This window comes from Heloderma suspectum, chromosome 3, assembly GCF_057233095.1.
Source record: "Heloderma suspectum isolate Gila_16-S chromosome 3, 16-S_ref, whole genome shotgun sequence".
NCBI classification, from domain to species: domain Eukaryota; kingdom Metazoa; phylum Chordata; class Lepidosauria; order Squamata; family Helodermatidae; genus Heloderma; species Heloderma suspectum.
The window spans coordinates 180,325,042-180,346,968 of NC_139460.1; the positions used below are offsets into that span (position 1 = coordinate 180,325,042).

General features: G+C 43.0%; 1 protein-coding gene across 2 annotated transcripts in view; it reads right to left on the reverse strand.

Moving 5' to 3' along the window:
• VSTM4 (V-set and transmembrane domain containing 4) overlaps positions 1–21,927 on the reverse strand; it is an 84,037-nt gene that overhangs the window by 38,151 nt on the left and 23,959 nt on the right. For both annotated transcript variants that reach the window (XR_014788858.1, XM_084841851.1), the window contains exons 2-3: positions 19,273–19,671; positions 4,972–5,040 (exon numbers count right to left, since the gene is read on the reverse strand). Coding sequence is in view for 1 of the 2 variants with exons in the window: in XM_084841851.1 (XP_084697977.1) it covers positions 4,972–5,040; positions 19,273–19,671 (468 nt within the window). In the remaining variant the exon portion in view is untranslated. The remainder of the gene's footprint in view (positions 1–4,971; positions 5,041–19,272; positions 19,672–21,927) is intronic.

The following is a 21,927-nucleotide window of genomic DNA, read 5'->3' on the forward strand; positions in this document are numbered from 1 at the left end:
CAGAGAGGAAGCAAATAAAACATTGATGAAGTGCATTGAATACCTGGAGAAACGGCATGATGTTGAAACATCACTTAAAAAAAAAACAAATGTCAGTGTTCTTTTCACAACAATGTGAAGTGGGGTCAGCCTGGCTCCCTTGAAGCACCAGCAGCCAAACACATGTTAAAGAAACAGTGAACTCCTTTATTACAGCAGGACACAAACTCAGGCACCCCCCACAAGAGTCCATGAATCAGAGTTCTTAGTGAGCCCAAATTCAAAGAAACTCAGATAATCCAAACAGGAGCCAGAAACAGAGTCTTAAAGTCCAGCAATATATTGGACAGGGTCCAAAGGCATGGGATTCAAGCAATGCATTAGTTCAGGGTTGAAGAGTAATCCAAGCAAGGAGTGTTTGGTACCAGCAACATTGTACTCTCAAACCTCTTTTGCCTCTGAACCTGCTTTTGGGCAGGGGCAGGGTGACTAGAGTTCCTTACTTGTCAATCTAGCCCTATGGGAAAACTTAACCTGGAGTTGAACTCCATCTAACTGTATATCTTTCCTCTTGCCCTTTCAGCCATCAATGTTGCGAAGAAGACAGCCTTTGGCACACCGTTTCCTCGGCCAAGTCTGCATCTTATCAAAGAATGTTCCTTAGGCTGTGGTGACTTAAGCTGGCCACTTATCAAAGAATGCCCTCTAAGGCTGTGGGACTCTGTTGTTAACTTCCAGTGAAAGAGGACAAAGCACAGGCTATTCCAGTACAATCGGAAAGCTAGAAACACAAAAAGGAATAGAGAATATGGAAGGAAAAGACTCTCCAGTGGTGGTGACCTGCAGGGTCTGTGCAGCGTTTGTTTTCTTGCCTGAGATAAACATGGCCTACACGTGCGACAAGAGCAAGTTGATTACACTGTTGGAAGAAAAAGTAAGAGGACTGGAGTGGCGAGTGGTGACCCTCCAGGAAATAAGAGAAGACAAAGAGTTCTTAGAATGGTGGAACTACAGCAGCAAAGTGAAGTACAGAAGCTAGAAGAGCAACAGCAAGCTGAGGCAGAAGAGGAAAATGCTGAGGTGAGGAAAAATGAAGTAGAGGATACTCCTTGGAAAAGGGTGACAGTTAGGAGCAGAAGAACTAGAAGCCACTCTGCACCAGTGGAACTATGTATTTGTTTTCAGGTACTTGAGGATGAGACTGGAGGACAGCCTGCAGAGGAAGAAATACAGGGGAACCTGCATGAAAGCGAGTAAGAGGCTGAAGGTATGTCAAGCAGAGGCAATGAAACCAAGGCCTACAACAAGAAGAATAGGAGAGAAGTAGTTGTGGGAGACTCCTTGCTGCGTGGGATTGAAACCCAAGTATGTCGTGAAGACTCATGGAGTCGCCAGGTATGTAGTCTCCCAGGAGGACATATTAGAGACGTGACTGAAGGCTTGCCTGCACTCATAAAGCCCACTGACAGGTATCCGTTTCATGTGGGAACAAATGATACCGCCAAGCAGAGCTATGAAGAAATCCCATCAGACTTTGAAGCTTTGGGCAGGAAACTCAAGAACTTTGGGGCCCAGATAGTTTTCTCATCCATCCTTCCAGTAGTTAGAAGAGGGATAGAGAGGGAAGGAAAACAACAACAACAAAAATGGTGGAAGACAACAGAAGAAGCCAACGTGGCTTTACAAAAAGCTTAGAGATGACCTGAAAACAAAAAAAACAACACATATAGGAAGTGGAAGGAAGGCCCAGCTACAAAGGAAGGGTACAGGCAGGTAGCACAGAACTGCAGGGATGGTGTTAGGAAGGCTAAAGCTGAGAATGAGCTGAGGTTAGCGAGGAATGCTAAAGGCAACAAAAAGGCTTTCTTTAGATACCTGCATAGTAAAAGACAGAGGAAAGAAATGGTGGTTCAACTATTCAGTGAGGATGGCAAAATGATAACAGATGACAAAGAAAAGGCAGAAGGGCTCAATTCCTACTTTGGCTCAGTCTTCTCCCGAAAGAGGGTCTATGACTCCCCTGGCAAAGGTGAAGTACAGGCTGGGTAGGATTGCAGTTTGAGCATCTGGTCATATGGTCAAGGAACACCTCATTACTTTGAATGAGTTCAAATCTCCAGGGCCAGATGAACTGTGCCCTAGGGTAATAAAGGAATTGGTAGAAGAACTTTCAGAACCACTGTCTATTCTTTGAGAAATCACGGAGGATGGGTGAAGTGCCAGATGACTGGAGGAGGGCTAATGTTGTCCCTATCTTCAAAAAGGGCAAAAAGGAGGAACCTGGGAACTACAGACCAGTCAGTCTGACATCAATCCCTGAGAAAATTCTGGAGCAGATTATAAAGTGATCAGTCTATAAGCACCTTGTAAACAATGCAGTGATTACTCTAAGACAACATGGATTTGTCAAGAACAAATCCTGCCAGATTAATCTGATCTCATTTTTTGAGATCAGATTAATGTCCCTTGTGGACTGTGGGAATGCTGTGGACATAATATACCTCGACTTCAGCAAAGCTTTCAACAAAGTGCCCCATGATATCCTGATAAGCAAACTAGCTCAAAGTGGGCTAGACGAAACAACAATCCGGTGGATCCACAGTTGGCTACAGAATCAGACTCAAAGAGTGCTTATCAATGGGATCTTCTCAAACTGGGGAGAGGTAATGAGTGAGGTACCGCAGGGCTCAGTCCTGGGCCCACTGCTCTTCAACATTTGTATTAATGTCTTGGATGTGGAGGTGCAGGGAATGCTTATCAAATTTGCCAGTGACACAAAACTGGGAGGGATAGCTAATACCCTGGAAGACAGAAACAAAATTCAAAGGGATCTTGATAGGCTGGAGCGCTGGGCAGAAAACAACAGAATGACATTTAAAGGGGATAAATGCCAAGTTCTGCGCCTACAAAAAAGAAACCACATGCACAATTACAAGATGGGGAATACTTGGCTCAACAATACTGCAGGTGAGAAGGATCTTGGAATTGTTGTAGATCGCAAGCTGAAGATGAGCCAACAATATGATGTGGCTGCAAAAAGGCAAATGCTATTTTGGGCTGCATTAATAGAAGTATAGCTTCTAAATCATGTGAAGTACTAGTTCCCCTCTACTCAGCACTGGTTAGGCCTCATCTGGAGTACTGTGTCCAGTTCTGGGCACCATACTTTAAGAAGGATGTGGACAAACTGAAGAGGATTCAGAGAAGAGCAATGAAGATGATCAGGGGACTGGAAACAAAGCCCTTTGAGGAAAGACTGAGAGAACTGGGCATGTTTAGCCCTGAGAAGACTGAGGGGAGATAAGATAGTGCTCTTCAAGTACTTGAAAAGTTGTCACAGAGAGGAAGGCCAAGCTCTCTTCTCAATTATCCCAGAGTGCAGGGCATGGAATAATGAGCTCAAGTTACAGGATTCCTGCATTGAGCAGGGGATTGGACTTGATGGTTTTATAGGCCCTTCCAACCCTACTATTCTGATTCTATGATTCTATGACTTCGGTTCTTTTTCCCAGGCTAGCTCTGCATGTACTTGAGAAGGAGTAGCTGCCTCCCCCAACTGCATTCTTCTGTGAAACCAGACTGAGACGAATTCCTAGCACCCTAACATTCTGTACCTTGACTAGGCCCTAAATCAGATTCTTTTATTTCTGAATCAGATTCCTCCTCTAAGACCACAGCATCAGAGGAAGGCATGACAAATGGGTAGATTTAGATACTCTTGCTACAGCACTCTGCATTGAGATTGACAGGATGCATGGATGACTACTGTGTTTTACAACAAACAAGGGAAGAGACTGACTCAAAGGAACAGAAAGTAGATCAGAGATGTGTTTGCGTATTTGCGTAGCGTATTTGCATAGCCTACCACATGAAAAAGCAGGGACGCAAATGGTGTCTACTATGCCATTTGTGGCCGTAAAGGTCTTAGTTTAAGCTAAATGCAGCCATTTATGGCTGCATTTACCTTAAACTAAGACTTTTATGGCCACAAATGGCTTAGTGGACGCCATTTGCGTCCGCAGTCAATCCGCCCAGCCAGCGATATGACAATGGCAGCTGTATTGCTGGCGCTTCAGAGCTGGCCGGCGGGGAGGATCTGGCTGGCGAGGATTCCTCTAGGAGGAGGAGGTAAGTCTTCTGATCCTCCACGGGCTCTGGAGGCCGGATTCTTTTGAGTCTGGCCTCACTGGGGTCCGTGGAGGATTTCTCCCCCATCCCTAACTGTGAGAGGATTTTCAGTTTAATGGCACAGCTGTGGACCAAGGATAGAAACAGGCTGAGTGACAATAGTATTGTGAAGGCCGAGTTGCTGGTGCAACTGAACATTAACATGACCTGTGCAGAGTTTTTTGACTTCTCAAAAAAGAACCTGGATCTGTTAAACACAGAAAGAGGCCAGCTCAAATACACAATAAAGGAAGGAAGCGGAGGGTAAACCAACCCAGATTTAAGATAAAAATATCACATTTATTTGCAGCCTAGCTGCAAGGAAGGATGAATGATAACAGGATTCAACACAAAATCACATTTCTTAGGAGTGTGACAGGCATGGCCTCAGAGATGTCTGAGGAGACTCACCACTCTCTCTGGGGTTTACTAATTGAAAATGAATTGAAGAGGTGGAATTGGGTCTGAGTTCTGACCAGGGTTTAGAGGGATAAAGCAACATGTAGAAATTTGGTTTTTTTTGAAAAAATACCTTAAGGAATTTCCTTTGCCAGAGTTGGCAACCCTACCCTCCACCCATAGAAAGCAGAAATGTGATTGTGTGTTGAATCCTGAGGCATAGCCTCTAGTGTCTCAGTTAAAGTAAATGTTAAAGTCAAAGCTCTTGCCCTGAGAATTCACACATTTAGAGAAATCACCAGATGTGGGTACAGCCTTCTATGTGGGTACAGCCTTCTACGGCTTTTGAATCAAAGGTCTACAACAGAACGTTTCAGTAGATTCTAGCATCTTTGTGAAGATGAGCAAAGGGAAAACATACTTAACCTTCAAAAAACTTCCAGGCCTTGTGGTTTTTCTCAGCAGTGGAGTCATCTGAAACTTGGGATGAAATCACTGTAAAAGGGCACACAAAAGAATATTGATAGACTATTGGTAGACTATTCAGACACTGAAACACTCTGGCATTGAAGAGAGGGTCACGGTTGAACCCTCCATCAGATTAAGTCCTGCCTTGTACTTGAGTTAATATGTGACAGAGGCCAGCAATGAAGTTTAGACTAAACTTCAGATTTATGGGTGAAGACAAGCTTATCATTATCAGTGTGGTAGAAGTGGGTTGAACTGCCATGAAAACAATTGCCTCAGAACCAGAGATGTGGAAAACTCAGTTGAAATCTGATTATTTATTTATATTTTAAACTATTAATATGACACCTACTATACACTTTTCAATTAAGCACAATGCTTCTTTTGTTATAAACTATTCTCATGAAAACTAAACTGAACTCACTCCAAACTATCAGAAATGATTAACTAGAGCAGGGGTGGCCAACATGTGGCCCTCCAGATGTTTCGGCCTACAACTCCCATCAACTCTAGCCAAGATGGCCAATGGTGATAACAGATGGCAGTTGTAGGCCAAAGCAGCTGGAAGGCTACAAGTTGCCCAGCCCTGAACTAAAACTTCCAAAAACACACACAACCCCCTCCCCTCACTTTCAAACTCATCTTACTGGTAACTTGCAAAAATAAACGCCTTAGCTAACTCTTTACAGAATCAAAATGTGAGTGAGAAGGACATGGCCTGCCTTTATTGACCTATCATTCGGTTTGCATTGTATTTCAATTATTGGGCTGGTTTGCATGATCAAACAGGCCACCCTGGGTTGTTTTAAGCCATGGTGAGCTGCAGTATGTCTCAGTGTATGCTGGCCACCATTTTGCATATTCAAAATGGGGTTGTTGTTGTGTCTGAACCCAGCCACTGTGGGTTATGCAAGAGCTGCATAACCCTACAACAGACCATGGGCTATGTGAGGGTTGTTAAACCCTCGCAAAGCCCATGGTGGCTGGGTTTGGATGTAATGACAACCCCCGATAGGGAGCTGAATATGCAAAATGTTGGCCGGCATGCGCCAGCACATGTCACAGCTCACCGTGTCTTAAAGAACCCATGTGGGCTGTTTTGATTGTGTGAACCACATCAATATGATACTAATTGATTTTAGGAAACAATGCATTTCTAAAATTGGAACATTTTCCTTGGAAAAATATAGCAGTGAACATGTGTTCCAGCAACTTCCACCACACTTGGAATCTTCCATTTGTCTTCATCCAACCATTCCATAGTAGTGACAGACATTTTAGGCAATGCTACACATAAAGTATGAAAATAGTGTACCTGTATGTATCATGTATTTAAAGTTGAGACTTTTAGACCCCTTTAGACCCTTCTGAATTTTATAGTTTATTTATTTAAGCTGACTGTACCCCACCCTACCCTAACATTTCATGATGCTTTCCCATTAAAACCTGCAAGCCATCTGAGATTACACATGAAAGACAACTGTTTCAGGAAGTCTTCCACATATGTTCATGAACTTAATTAAAAACATGGCTACAGTAGAACCTATGCAGGTTGAAACTCCACTAGATGTAGTTGCTGTCAGATTCCTAACATATATGTTAACAATTCTAGTACTTTAATCTTTGATGCAGGTAGCTATAGGGCCTTTCCTTTTGTTCTTGTTGTGCATGTGTTTCTTGTTGAAGGGAGGGGAAAATTATGGCCTAGTCACAAGAAATGTGTGTAGGGGTGCAATCCTATCTGGATAGGCCAGCCTCCGAAACTGGAAGTTGCTGACTATCTTATGCAGGGCAGCTGGAGCACAGAGGTGATCCTCTCCTCCATGCTCCAGCCACCCTGCATTTTTGCCTAGATGGGTGATTTCGCCTGGATGTCTAGGTGCAGCTTCAGGGAGGGGCAGGGAAGGGGCCTGGAGACCTGATAGGAACCTGTATAACGCAGCTTCCACAGCCTCCCCCCCCCGCCCAGGGCTGCCCCCTTTCTCCAATCTTCGTGCTCTGTTTTTGAGCATGGAGACGTAGCCAGTGCAGAGAGAACCATGCCAGCTATGAGGGGGTGGGGTGGGGTGGGGTGGGCGGTTTCTGGGACCCAAGGTCGAAGCCCTGGCTGCAACCTCAGGTCCCAGAAACCAAACAGTCCTGTGGCCCTCTAGACAGTGCCTAGTGGCCAAAGGATTGCTCCCTAGGCAAAGTTACAGAAGATGCACGGTATTTACTGAACAGCAGCTGCAGGTGTATGTGTGAATTTGATCAGAGCAGCAGCATGGACTGTTCCTTCTCCAGCCATTTGTCTGCTTAAAATCACGTTCCTTAAGCTGCTTTTCTCTCCACAAGGACCTATAGGGGAACCTATTATCTATGGGTAGAAAAACAGCTGGGGGGAGATTTTGAACACAAAAATTGCCCACAGAGAAAGGGCTAGACCAGGAGTAGGCAACTGGTGTCCTCCAGATATTTTGGACTGCAACTCTCATCAGCCTGAGCCAGCACTGCCAATGGTCAAGGATTATGGAAGGTGTAGTCCATCTGGAGAGAACCAAAATGCCTACCCCCAGGTTAGACACTCCTTCCCTGTGCTGCTGCAGTCAAATTCATAGCCCTGTGTGGCTGCATTTCCTGAAAAAAAAAGAAAGAAAAAGATTAGAAGACTGCTTACACATTTTGTCTAGCTTGGCCCCAGCACCCTTGGGTTTGATGCAGAATCCACTGGAATTAAGGAAAACTATCAAATAAGACTAACAGACGCAGCTCTGAAGATCTCAGTCAGTTGAATTGTTATGATAGCAGTGCTCCAATATTCAATCCTGTTTTGTTGATTACGCAAAATAAGTGGTTCAAAGAGCTATAGACAGCATAATGGCGAGAACAATAGGCCAGAATATAATTTTCTTAAGAGTGCAATCCTACCCTATTCGAAGGCTGACAGGCATCCTTTTCAGAGAGGGAGGAGTGCAGAGGTGATCTTCACCTCCATGCTTCTCCCAGTCTGCATTTTTGCTAGACAAGTGTTTTTGCCCATCTAGCTAGGGCTCTGTGGAGAGGGAGGGAAGGAGGCTGGGGATAACTCATATGCCCACTTCCCCAGTTCCCTCCCCTCCTCGCCCACAGAACTGCCCCTTTCCCTCTTCTCCAAGGTCACTTTTGCAGCTGGTGCAGTTCTCTCCATGCCGGCTGCGAAGGGAAGGGCAAGGTGCTTGGACTCCTGGGTCCAAGTGCTGGCTCCAGCCTCAGATCCAGGAGTCCAAACTATCTCCATCACTGGATTGAAAGAGCAAGTGTGGTCTTCCACTGCATTCAAAGACGCAGTCGTGAGACCTCTTATGAAGAAAACAACATTGGGCCTACTGGACCTTAATACCTATCATCTAGTTTCTAATTTGCCCTTTGGGGGCAAAATCTTGAAACATGTGTTAGCCTCTCAAATCCAGGTGGTACTGCATGATACCGAATATTTAAGCCAGTCTGGGCTTTGTAATGGAAACTGACCTTCTATGGGGAACAGACAGGGGGACTCTGTCCCTGTTAATTCTGCTGAATCACTTACCAGCACATCCTTCTGGGATGGCTTGTCACATTGGGACATGGGGGCACTACGGTAACTCTGGTCCTTTCTGGAAGTTTGATCCCACATGGTGGTGCTGGGGGAATGCTGCTCTTCCCATAGTCTTTGAAGCAGTCAGAAACCCAATTATCTAAAGCAGGAGTGGGGAACTGTTTTTGGCCTGAGGGCCAGATTCCATTTTGGAAAAGCCCTTGGGGCCTGCATTCTAGTGGTGGGCAGGGCCAAAGGTCAAAGTGGCTGGGGCTGAAAAAAATCTAACCATTCACAAATTACCAACCTATAGTAGATAGCATGTCTACTCAGAAGTAAGCATGAACATTATGTTTACTCAAAAATAAGTGGGGCAAGCCTCTACATGTCTACTCAGAAGTAAGCAGGGCTGAATCACTCAGCACTTTCAAATACCATCCCAAATATCAAGTCTATTCAAGTCTACTCAGAAGCAAGCACGAGCAAGATGTCAATTCAGATGAAAGCAAGGCAATAATGCATGTCGGGAACGTTTTGTGCAAAGACTGGCATGATCAAGGACAAAGAAGGCAGGGACCTAACAGAAGCAGATGAGATTAAGAAGAGGTGGCAAGAATACACAGAAGAACTATACAGGAAAGATCTGAATGTCCCTGATAGCCATGATAGTGCGGTCACTGAACTTGAGCTGGACATCCTAGAGAGTGAAGTCAAGTGGGCCTTAGGAAGCATTAGTAACAACAAAGCTAGCGGAGATGACAGTATTCCAGCCGAGCTATTTAAAATCCTAAAAGATGATGCTGTTAAAGTGCTGCATTCAATATGCCAACAAATCTGGAACACTCAACAGTGGCCACAAGACTGGAAAAGGTCAGTTTACATTCCAATTCCAAAGAAGGGCAACGCCAAAGAGTGTTCAAACTACCGCACAATTGCGCTCATTTCACATGCCAGCAAGGTGATGCTCAAAATCCTACAAGCTAGGCTTCAGCAGTATGCGAACCGACAACTACCGGAAGTACAAGCTGGGTTTAGAAGAGGCAGAGGAACTAGAGATCAAATCGCCAACATTCGCTGCATCATGGAGAAAGCAAGAGAATTCCAGAAAAACGTCTATTTCTGCTTCATTGACTACGCTAAAGCCTTTGATTGTGTGGATCACAACAAACTGTGGCAAATTCTTAAAGTGATGGGAGTACCAGACCACCTTACCTGTCTCCTGAGAAACCTGTACGAGGGTCAAGAAGTAACAGTCAGAACCAGACATGGAACAACCGAGTGGTTCAAAATTGGGAAAGGAGTACGACAAGGCTGCATATTGTCACCCTGCTTATTTAACTTATATGCAGAGTACATCATGAGAAATGCCGGGTTGGATGAATCAGAGGTCGGAATTAAGATTGCTGGGAGAATTATCAACAACCTCCGATATGCAGACGATACCACCCTAATGGCAGAAAGCGAAGAGGATCTCAAGAGCCTCTTGTTGAGGGTGAAAGAGGAGAGTGCAAAAGCTGGTTTGAAACTCAACATTAAAAAAACGAAGATCATGGCATCTGGCCCCATCACTTCCTGGCATATAGAAGGGGAAGAAATGGAAGCAGTGACAGATTTTACTTTCTTGGGCTCCAAGATCACCGCAGATGGTGACTGTAGCCATGAAATTAAAAGACACTTGCTCCTTGGGAGGAAAGCTATGGCCAACCTAGACAGCATAGTAAGAAGCAGAGACATCACCTTGCCGACAAAGGTCCATCTAATCAAAGCTATGGTTTTCCCAGTAGTAATGTATGGCTGTGAGAGCTGGACTATAAGGAAGGCTGAGCGCCAAAGAATTGATGCTTTCGAACTGTGGTGCTGGAGAAGACTCTTACGAGTCCCCTGGACTGCAAGGAGGTCAAATCAGTCCATCCTAAAGGAAATCAACCCTGAGTGCTCATTGGAAGGACAGATAATGAAGCTGAAGCTCCAATATTTTGGCCACCTAATGCAAAGAGAAAACTCTCTGGAAAAGACCCTGATGCTGGGAAAGACTGAAGGCAAAAGGAGAAGGGGACGGCAGAGGATGAGATGGCTACATAGCATCACCGATGCAATGAATATGAACTTGAGCACGCTCCGGGAGAGAGCGCAGGACAGGAAGGCCTGGCGTGCTATGGTCCATGGGGTCACGAAGAGTCGGACACGACTGAACGACTGAACAACAACAACAACAACAACTCAGGAGTAAGTATCACGCAGCATCACTTTCAAACAGCAGGTCTGTTCAGAAGTAAGAATGAGCATCATGTCTATTCACAAATAAGCAGGGGTAAGCCTCTCCATGTGTTCATGGCTATGCAGAAGAGAGCAGGACAAGCCTGTGCATGACAAGGCTGAGAAGGAAGCACGACTCAGCAGCTTCTTCCCCCACCCCTGGCCCATTCCCTCTCCTCCACAGGGAAAAGCTCATGTCTCCAATCAGCAGCTGATTGGGAAGAAGTGTTTCCCTTACTAAGCACCAAGGAAGGCAGCCTTTTTAGTGCTAAGCAGCAGAAAGCACAGCTACTGATCAGAGGCAAGAGTTTTTTCCCTCCATGGCAAAGGGGGGCAGGAGCAGGGGATGAAGTTGCCAGGTTGGATGTGGAACCCACACAGGCTGGAGGTTCCCCTTCCCTGATCGGAAGAATCAACTCAGCTCATATAAATATACCCAAATTTTAAGACCTTCATTCCTGACCCTGTTCCCTCCCACTGAATCAAACTCACTTGGCAAGTACGAAAAACAGGGTCTTTTGTGCAGTCACCTCCAGACTATGGAACTTTCTCCCCAGGGAAATCCAGTAAGTCCCCTCTCTATATATGTTTATGTCTGCTTTGAGAACACTTTTATTTAGGAGGGCAATTTATGATTAGTGTGTTTTATTATTTTATGCTAAGTTTTTGTTTTGTTCTGTTTGTGGTTTTTTGGCATTTTTTTCCGTTTGGGATTAGATGAAAGATTTGGATACAAATTAGGTTGATTTTTATTTTTTCTGGACTTTATTTTCAATTATCTTTTATACTTTTGTGAAATTTTAAAAGCTTTCTCAGTTTCAATATAATATATATTACTCTGAAGCTTTTTGAAATTGTTAGACCAAAATGTATATTAAGGATGTATTTGTTATGATACTTATGCTACTCAAATTTAGGTATTCTTTGCAAATCTGGAAAGATGTGTTCGTGTGGAGGGGCAAATAATTTTCTTTTTCAGTGCTCAGTGTGATCCCATGGAATGTCAAGGGGTTGCAAAAAGTAAATAAGCAGAAAAGAGTGCTTTTGAAGTCAAAAGAGCTTAATGTTATGACTTTTGTTTAACAAGAAACTAATCTGATGGCTGTAGATGAACATCATGTGAAAAAGAAAGTACACCCTCTTTGAGTTCTGAGGTTTTACCTATCAGGACATAATAAAAATCATCTGGTCCTTAGCAGGTCTTAAAATTAGGTAAATACAACCTCAGATGAACAACAACACATGACATATTACACTTTGTCATTATTTATTTTACAGAAATAAAGCCAAAATGGAGAAGCCATGTGTGAAAAACTAAGTACACCCTTACTGCTTCCATAGGTATGAGGAGGCCAAGTAGCAGCCAGGTGCTGCTAATCAAATGACCTTAATTGATCATCAGCAAGTGTGACCACCTCTATAAAAGCTGAAGTCTCGGGAGTTTGCTGGTCTTGAGCATTCAGGTGTGTGTTAACACAATGCCAAAGAGTAAAGACATCAGCAATTATCTTAGAGAAGCAATTGTTGCTGCCCATCAATCTGGGAAGTGTTATAAGGCCATTTCCAAACCATTTAAAGTTCATCATTCTACAGTGAGGAAGATTATTCGCAAGTGGAAAACATTCAAGACAGTTGCCAATCTTCCGAGGAGTAGATGTCCCAGCAAATTCACCCCAAGGGCAGACCGTGCAATGCTCAGAGAAATTGCAAAGCATCCAAGAGTTACATCTCAGACTCTACAGGCCTCAGTTAGCATGTTAAATGTTAAAGTTCATGACAGTGCAATTAGAGAAGACTGAACAAGTATGGTTTGTTTGGAAGGGTTGCCAGGAGAAAGCCTCTTCTCTCTAAAAAGAACATGGCAGCATGGCTTAGGTTTGCAAAGTTGCATCTGAACAAATCACAAGACTTCTGGAACAATGTCCTTTGGACAGACGAGACCAAAGTGGAGATGTTTGGCCATAATGCACAGTGCCACGTTTGGTTTTCGCCGAACACAGCATATCAGAACAAACATCTCATATCAACTGTCAAGCACGGTTGTGGAGGGGTGATGATCTGGGCTTGTTTTGCAGCCACAGGACCTGAGCACCTTGCAGTCATTGAGTCTACCATGACCTCCTCTGTATACCAAAGTATTCTAGAGTCAAATGTGAGGCCATCTGTCCGACACCTAAAGCTTGGCCGAAATTGGCTCATGCAACAGGACAATGATCCCAGGCACACCAGCAAATCTACAACAGAATGGCTGAAAAAGAAAAGCATCAAGGTGTTGCAATGGCCCAGTCAAAGTCCAGACCTCAACCTGATTGAAATGCTGTGGCGGGACCTTAAGAGAGCTGTGCATAAACAAATGCCTGCAAACCTCAATGAACTGAAGCAATGTTGTAAAGAAGAGTGGGCCAAAATTCCTCCACAATGATGTGAGCCACTGATAACATCATACAGAAAATGATTACTTCAAGTTATTGCTGCTAAAGGTGGTTCTACAAGCTATTGAATCATAAGGTGTACTTAGTTTTTCACACATGGCTTCTCCATTTTGGCTTTATTTCTGTAAAATAAATAATGACACAGTGTAATATGTCATGTGTTGTTGTTCATCTGAGGTTGTATTTACCTAATTTTAAGACTTGCTAAGGACCAGATGATTTTTATTATGTCCTGTTACATAAAACCATAGAACTCAAAGAGGGTGTACTTTCTTTTTCACATGACTGTATGTTGTGAAAGGACTGGGTTGGTGAGGTTTATGTAACAGATACACGTTGTAAAGGAGATGCAATTTTCATTCATAAGTGACTTCCCATTTCAGTTCAGCTGTTGATTCTTGATCCTGAGGGTCATTTTTTAGCCTGGTTGGGAAATATATGGATAAAGTAATTGCTATGATTAATGTGTATGGGCTTAATAATGATTCTGTGGTTATGACTGTTTTAGTAAATTGGTTGATATCACTTATGATTATTTGATGTGGGTGGGGACTTTAATGAGGGTTTAGACCCTTTGAGGATAAGAATTCACTTCCTCCTAAGACCCAAACAGCTCTGAGACTGGCACTCACTTACATGGTTGAATATGGTTTTAATGATGCTTGGAGAATTGTACATCCTATTGATAGAAAGTATACCTTTATTTCACTGGTTCTTTGTAATTGCTTTAGTTTAGATTTTTTTTGCTACATCTTTGCTATGTCGCATAAAAGATTGCAAGATTGACACATTGCTAGTGTCAGATCATGCCCCAGTATTCTTGGAGTAGAAATTTTCTGACACACACAGTCTTTGGCGCCTTAATATTTCTCTTCTTAATGATGAGAAGTTTAAAAGTGCACCATCAAGTGGGAGGCCAGCAAAGCTTTTATCTGGGGCCAAATTATTGCCTATGCCTCTTACCATTTTTTAAAAAAAAAATGCAACAGATGTCTGTAAATAAGACATTGAAATCTCTTATAATTCAGTTTGCCATTTCCCCTACTGCACAATTTTAGCAAGAGTTGAATGACTTGAACAATATTCTTTAATAGCAGGCAGACTTTGCTCTGACTTCTTTACAACAGGCATTTTGGGAAAATGGTGAATGTCTTAGTAAGATCCTTGCTATGATTAATGTGTATGTAACGCATGGCATAGGTTATGGCTTCACTGAGTTACGCAAGCCCCTTCGCCACAACAAGGCAGTGATCCATGAAGGGGAAGATCCTTGCACATCGTCTTAAACAGCAACAACACTGAAATGTTGTCTCAGCTATCAAAGCTGAGAGTGACAAAATATGTACTTATCAACTCACAACTTTTAAAATTTTATATTTATCTTTAGAGCAGTGGTAGTGAAATACAGGAGCAGGATATGGATGCTTTTTTCTCTCACGTTTATCTTCCACGCTTAGATTCCTCAGAACAACAGCTTCTTTTGCCTCCTGAGCACAATTACAAATATGAATACTGGGAAATCTCCTGGTCCAGACAATTTTCCAATTGAGTGGCATAAAACATTTTCCAGCTTATTAGCTCCAAAGCTGTACTGCCTTCATACTCATATTTCTGAATCCGGCTCCCTTTCTTCATTGTTAAACAATGCTTATATTATTGTGATTTCTGAGCCTGGCAAGGATCACACTTATTGCTAAGTATCGACCTCTTTCGTTAATTAACATAGATATTAAAATATTAACAGCAGTTTTGACCGATATACTGCAAGAGGTTATTGCAACATTGGTTCGACCAGACCAGGTGGGATTCATTAAAAACAGAGAGGGGGCAGATAATCTCAGATCAATGTCGATCTGAAAGGACTGACCAGGTTCTTAAATTCTGAAAGAACCGATCAAGTGGCCATTGATTCTTTGGATGCAGAAAAGGCCTTTGACAAAATTCATTGGAAATTTATTTTTCCTACAGTGACTAATTTTGGTTTTCCTATAGAATTTTTGAAATGGGTTAAAATTCTATACTCAGCCCCGAGAGCTAAAGTTATGACCAATGGTTTACTTTCAGCTCTTTTTCTACTTGAGTGGGGAACTAGAGAAAGATGTCCACTTTCTACATTAATATTCGATTTATGTTTGGAACCCCTGGAAGGTGCTGTGAGATAGAACAGCAGTATTCATGGTTTTGTGCATACTGGCTTGGAATTTGAAATGATCCTCTATGCTGGTGATCTTGTGCTGTTTATCTCGACACTCCAGTCATTGGTTCCAGCTCTGATGAAAGTGATTAATACTTTTGGTGATTTGTCTGGCTATTCAATTAATTGTCAAAAGTTGGAAATAATGCCGACTGGAGTTAGCTAATACAGTAGAGTATACCCTAACTGGCAATTTTGACAGTGCCCAGATTGTATTACTTATACTTATCCCTAGAGATATATCTCAAATGATCAAGTTAAATTTAAACAAGTTGATTTATGATATTTCATGACATATAGATAGATGGGCAACTTTAAAGTTGAGTTTATGGGGTAAGGTTAATACACTTAAGATTAATACAATACCTCACGTTTGTTATACATGGGATCCCCTTATTTATACCTGGCAAATATTTCCAAAAGTTTAGTGCTTTGTTTTGCACAATGGGGGCAGGGGGTCCTTTCAATCAGGAATATATTTGAGATGCAACTCCCAATTAAAGAAGGTGGGTTTGGTTTTCCAGATCTTGCTACGTATCAGCGGTCTTACCTGCTGACCTGTACTAAATTGTGGGTTTTTCTGTGTAGATTTGATTTTCCACCTTGGTCAGTTTTGGAATCTTCCTGTCTGGAGCCTCTGTCTAAATGGATGGCACTAGGTTCTCAGCATATTAGGGTGGATAGGACTGCTCTCACAATCTGGGATTCCCAGGGTGAGGCTCATCCATTGCACTCCTGGTGTGCTGACCCCTGCAATTCCCCAAATGCAGGAAACTCAACTGCATAAACTGCGGTGCAGTCAGATGTGCAGCATATAATTGAGCAGAGATTGAGCAGAATTAGCAGGGTTGCGCTCTCCCGTCCCTCTCTCGATAAAGGTCATCCATCAGGGCAACCAAGACTGATTCAGTCCCATGACCAGGTCAAAACCCAGACTGGAATGGGTCTAGATAATCAGTATCCTCCAAGAATCCCTGCAGTTGTTCCACCACAACCCTCTCCAGTAACTTCTTTAAGAAAGGGATATTTGCAACTGAGTGGTAGTTGACTAAAACCATTGGGTCCAGAGTGGGCTTCTTCAGGAGTGGTTGTACTACTACTTCCTTAAGGACAACAGGAACCACCCTTTCCTGCAGAGAAGCAATCACCACACCCTGGACCCACCCAGTCATACGCTCTCAGCTAGCTTTTATCAGCCAGGAGGGGCAAGGAACGAGAGGGCACATGGTCGGTCGCACTGCTGCAAGCATCTTGTCCATGTCATCAGGCTGCAGCCACTGAAACTGATCCCACAAAATCGGGCAGATGGTGGAATGATGGTGGAGTGACACTCATAAGTGTCCAAACTTTTAGCTAGACAGGTGTTTTTTGCCATCTAGTGGATGCTTCAGGGAGGGGAAGAAAGCTGGGGACAGCTGGAGATAGCTGGGATCCCAACATCCCCAGTCTCTTCCCCTCCCCACCTACCGACACTCCCCCTTTAACTCCTCTACAAGCTCGTTTGCAAGCTCATAGAAGCAGCCTGTGTGATTCTCTCTGCATCAGCTGCAAGGGCAAGGGCAAGGGGGTGGGGAGCTCAGTTTCCTGGCTTTGATGCACACTTATGGGAGTAGTTTCAGATGAACTCAGTGGGACTTACCTCTAAGTAAAAATGCATAAATGAGTCTGTTAAGAGGCTTGTGGCATATATTTATTTATTTTATTTATTTCTTGCATTTATACCCCGCCTTTTCCTCTTGCAAGGAACCCAAGGCGGCTTACATTATCCTCCTCCTCCTCTCTATTTTATCCTCACAACAACAACCCTGTGAGGTGGGTTGGGCTGAGAGTCTGTGACTGGCCCAAAGTCACCCAGTGAGCTTCCATGGCCGAGTGGGGACTAGAACCTGGATCTCCCAGCTCCTAGTCCAACACTCTTGCCACTACACCACACCGGCTCTCTTATATAGAGAGTTGTGACAGATAAACAGAAAGTTATCAACCAAATGACTGGCAGATTTTTTAATCATTGAATTTCCCTGGTTTCTGAAAAGGAAATTTATTATTACAGTGTAAAATAAACAAACAGAACCCCCCCCCCCCCACACACACACACAAGTCATTACCTGGATAGATAGCTGCACAGGATTCCAGTATAGCCTTCTTTTCTCTCCCATCAGTGATCTATCTGCCCTCAAAATACCTGACTCTTGACAGTTTCCTGCTAGCCCTTCCCCACTGTCAGAAGGCTGATAGGTCAAGCATGCCTGGTGTAGATCTCCTATGTCAAGTATCAGGATTCTAAAATCCCAGGGAGACTTTCCATGGATAGATGAGTCCTTTGCATACAGTCACCCTACACATGTAGGGGGCAATAGTGAACTGTGAGAGAGAGGAGCAGAGCTATTGGACTCATTCCCACTCCCCCACACGTGCAGAGCTTACATATGAACAGAATAGGGCTAAATTCGCACAACCATCTTAATGAATGCTCCTAGAATGTGACTGCAAGTTCAGTGTAACGTGTGAATACCCCTAGTGTGAAACACAGTCTACCATGTCTTTCCCTACTGCACAGAAAAGAACAGCCAAGACAAGGACTCTCTCACACTGCCCTTCTACCTTGGAAAAGTTAGTAATTGGGGCCACATCCCCATGCTTCCTTTACCTACCATGTAGAAAGGATGATCAGGGATTGGGGCCCTTTTACTGCATTTCAGAAAGATAGTGTGGTGTGAGACCCTTATCCTTCTGCTTCCCCCACCTGTGCATTCCATCCCCACTCCCCTGCCCCCAAATTCCCAGAGGATGAAACATGTTACTCTAAAGATGTAGCTAGTTTTTTTCCTATCTTACTCAAAAGTAGGTGTATGGGACCTATTACATATCAGGACCCTAGAGTGGAGGTTGGGGGGCTTTAACCCTTTGCCCTATGCCTGGAATTTGTATTAAAACTGGATGCCTTTTTGCCAATGTAACTTGGACGCATGGGGGACCTGATCCAGATTGGGACTACAGCAGGTGGGCAAAGGGTTAAATCTCCCCTAAGCTCCCCCCCGCCCCAAGTTAGGGTCTAATCTGTGTAGTAACATGCAGCCTGAACTTGTGAGGTCACATTCCATAACTAAATGAATAATATTGAACATAGATTTCCTCTGCAAAACCCTTTGAAAACATTGAGTACTGACAGGATAAAACTGAGTATGCATGACATAACCAGCAGCTGCTGCCACAGACTTTAATGGGGCAGGAAAACTTTAATAACCTTTGAACTGCTGCTCAGAATTTCACCAAACCAATGAAAGGCACAGCACCTTGACAAGCCTGAATAAAGTACATCAATAGGTTTCACCTAAAAAATATAAATATATGATATGCCATCCTGCAAATTGGAGTAAAAAGGGTAAATGTGTCAATTTTCAGCACTTCTTAATCTGTTGTACCTGTGGCAATTTTTATCAGATTGATACGAAAATCTGCACAATTGTAGACCTCATTGATCACTGATGCCAGGTTTTAAGTTATTAGTTCAACAGGTGTGATTTTATAAGCTACAGAATTTTAAGGCTTATAATAATGGAACCTTGTGTGTGTGCGTGCAACTCACCTTGACTAAAGGAGCACTCCCATGCCCATTAAATAAAGAATATTTAGCACCCAAGTTCAACACACTCTCATTGTGAAGGGATCTCCCAGTGCACAATCTATTACTGATTAATGAAGGTAATATTCATTCTCAGCAAATTTGAACAAGTTCTGGAAAGTCTGGATTACCTTTGAGTTCTTTCTAAATTAATCCAATACACATAGACAAATAACAATGACACATGGAGGGCAGATTACACCAGGAGCTGATATTTCCTCACCTTGGATTTCAGTAGATGCACTACCATTAGACCATGCTGTCCACTTGTTCCTGTGCTTTCCAATCTCCTGAACTTTGCAAATATAATGCCCCTGATCAGCTTGTTGTAGATTCAGGATCAAAAATGTGTACATTGTTCTGTGTCTCTCCTCGAGAAGATGAAGCCTTTGCTTATAGAAGTGATGTGTGTAATTTCCATAGTACTGGACTACCCCATATTTAGTCATTTTGATCATCAGATACTCCTGGGTGGGCGGAAGGGCAAAGACCCAGCGGACAGCTAGCAGATTCTCTATTCGTCTTTTTTGTGAAACATGGCAAAATAGGGTAGCATTGTCTCCAACCACATACTGTACTTTGGGCCCTGGAGAGACGGTCACATTCAGAGCTCCACAGACATCTGCAATGGGAAGGACAGACAAATGGATCCAAGCAGACTCTCATAATATTGAGAAGGGAAATGCGCGCAATAAATGTATAGTATATTTGTTAGTGTTTTCTCTTTTGTCACTAGGGTAGCCTATTTTCCCAGCACTCCTCCTCCAACCCAGACCATCAACTACCAGAAACAAAGGGAAAAGCCATTATGATAATCTGTATATTAATTCATCAGCAAAAAAACCCTTTTGGTTTGGCAAGCTGCATTGAAGGCTTTCCATGTCCACTCAAGCTCCAAAATGCTGGAAATTTACAGCTGTTAAGGGCCACACCCTTAACAGACATGTCATTTAGGCAATATGGACATGGTATGGTATCCTATGCTGTGGTTAGTTCCAGTTTCACCACTACCTTGGAGCTGCATGGCTGCCAGTGGCAGATAGTTGGACCCAAGTCCCAGATTTGTCTGTTCGCTGAAACAGACACGAGTCTACGCAAATGAAGCTATCATGCAACTGAAGCTACCATCCCATGTTACAAGTACCCAACTGGTAATGAATACCATCCACATAGATAGAATTGGAAAGGGCCTTGAAGATCACCTAGTCCAACCCCCTGCTCAGTGTAGGATGAGCCACAGGTAAAGCATTCCTCCTTACCCCTCCTGCACTTCTGCCACACAGGTTTTCAGTTAGTTTTGTAATCCTGAAACAAAATCCTGTATAATAAGTTAATATTTCCTCATAGTAGAGAATGACCAAAAGAGCTGCGGGGGGGGGGGGGTACTTTTACGTACTTCTTGAGTTTATGGCACAGGAAGGATTCAAATTTTGGATTTCACAGGTTACTCAACTGCATTGTATAACTAGCCATATGAAAAGACTGAGGTTAGGGCAGAGTAGCTCCCCATAATATTGCAGTGTTAGTTTGTGTCATGGCCACAAAATGTCTTGCCATTTATTTAAATAATTAGGTACCGCAACATATATAAAGGATTCTCAATAATTTCACATTATATTAGTAAATATTTATCTTCCTAAACTCTCATTGTAATGTAGGAGAGATATTTTAGGATGATATTCCAAGGTAAGAAAGGGTAGATAATGTAGGTGAGGAAGTGCTTGTGTATACTAGGGATTTGGGGGGCCGGGGAAATAGGATATATAAGAATAATTTGAAAGATTCTTAGATCCTTGCCCTATTGATGCTGTTGTACAATTTGAAAGGATCTCAGACAGATCCCTTGCCCAAATAATTCTAGAACATTAAGTTGAAAGGACTTTGTGAAAGTCCCTTGCCCAATATGTCGCTTAACAATTTGAAAGGTATTATAAATACTCTTCCCCAATTATAATGCTACTTAACAATTTGAAAGGTATTCTGAATAACCTTGCCCAATTAAGAAGTTTTCCTAAAGTTCCCTGCCTGTTATGTCTAGCTGAAGGTTCTAGAAAGTGGTTTTTCTTTGGCACTGGAAAGTACTGAGCTACAGTTAGTCAACTTGATAGAAAGAGTACAGTTTGCTTTTTAATTGTAAATGACAATTTCACACTAACAGGACTAGTAGCCATTGATAGCCTTATCCCCTTTTAAAACCATCCAAATTGTTAGCCATCACTCCATCTTGTGGAAGTGAATTCCACAGTTTAACTATGTGCTGTGTGAAGAAATACTTCTTTTTATTTATCCTGAATCTTCCACCAATCAGCTTCATGGGATGACCCTGGGTTCTAGTATCATGAGAGAGGGAAAAAAAGGTCTCCCCATCCACTTTCTCCACATCATGCATAATTTTGTACACCTCTGTCATGTCTGTCTGTCTTTCTTTATTTCTATACTACCCAACAGCCGAAGCTCTCTGGGCAGTTCACAAAAATTAAAACCACAGAGCACAGCATAAAACAATATAAAATATAAAAACTTAAAACTACAAAATAACAGTTCAACCAGAATAAAACCTAGCAGCAACACAGAGATTTAAAACACAGATTTAAAACACAGATTTAAAACACCAGAACTAAAAGACTAGGAAGCTAAAATACTGGGAGAAAAAAAATGTCTTCACCTGGTGCCGGAAGGTGTACAGTGTAGGTGCCAGGCAAACCTCTCTAGGGAGCTCATTCCACAGCCAGGGTGTAACGGCAGAAAAGGCCCTCTTCCTGGTAGCCACCCGCCTCACTTCTTTTGGCAGAGGCTTACAGAGATGGACCCCTGAAGATGATCTTAGGATTCAGGCAGGCACATATGGGAGGAGACAATCCTTCAGATAACCTGGCTT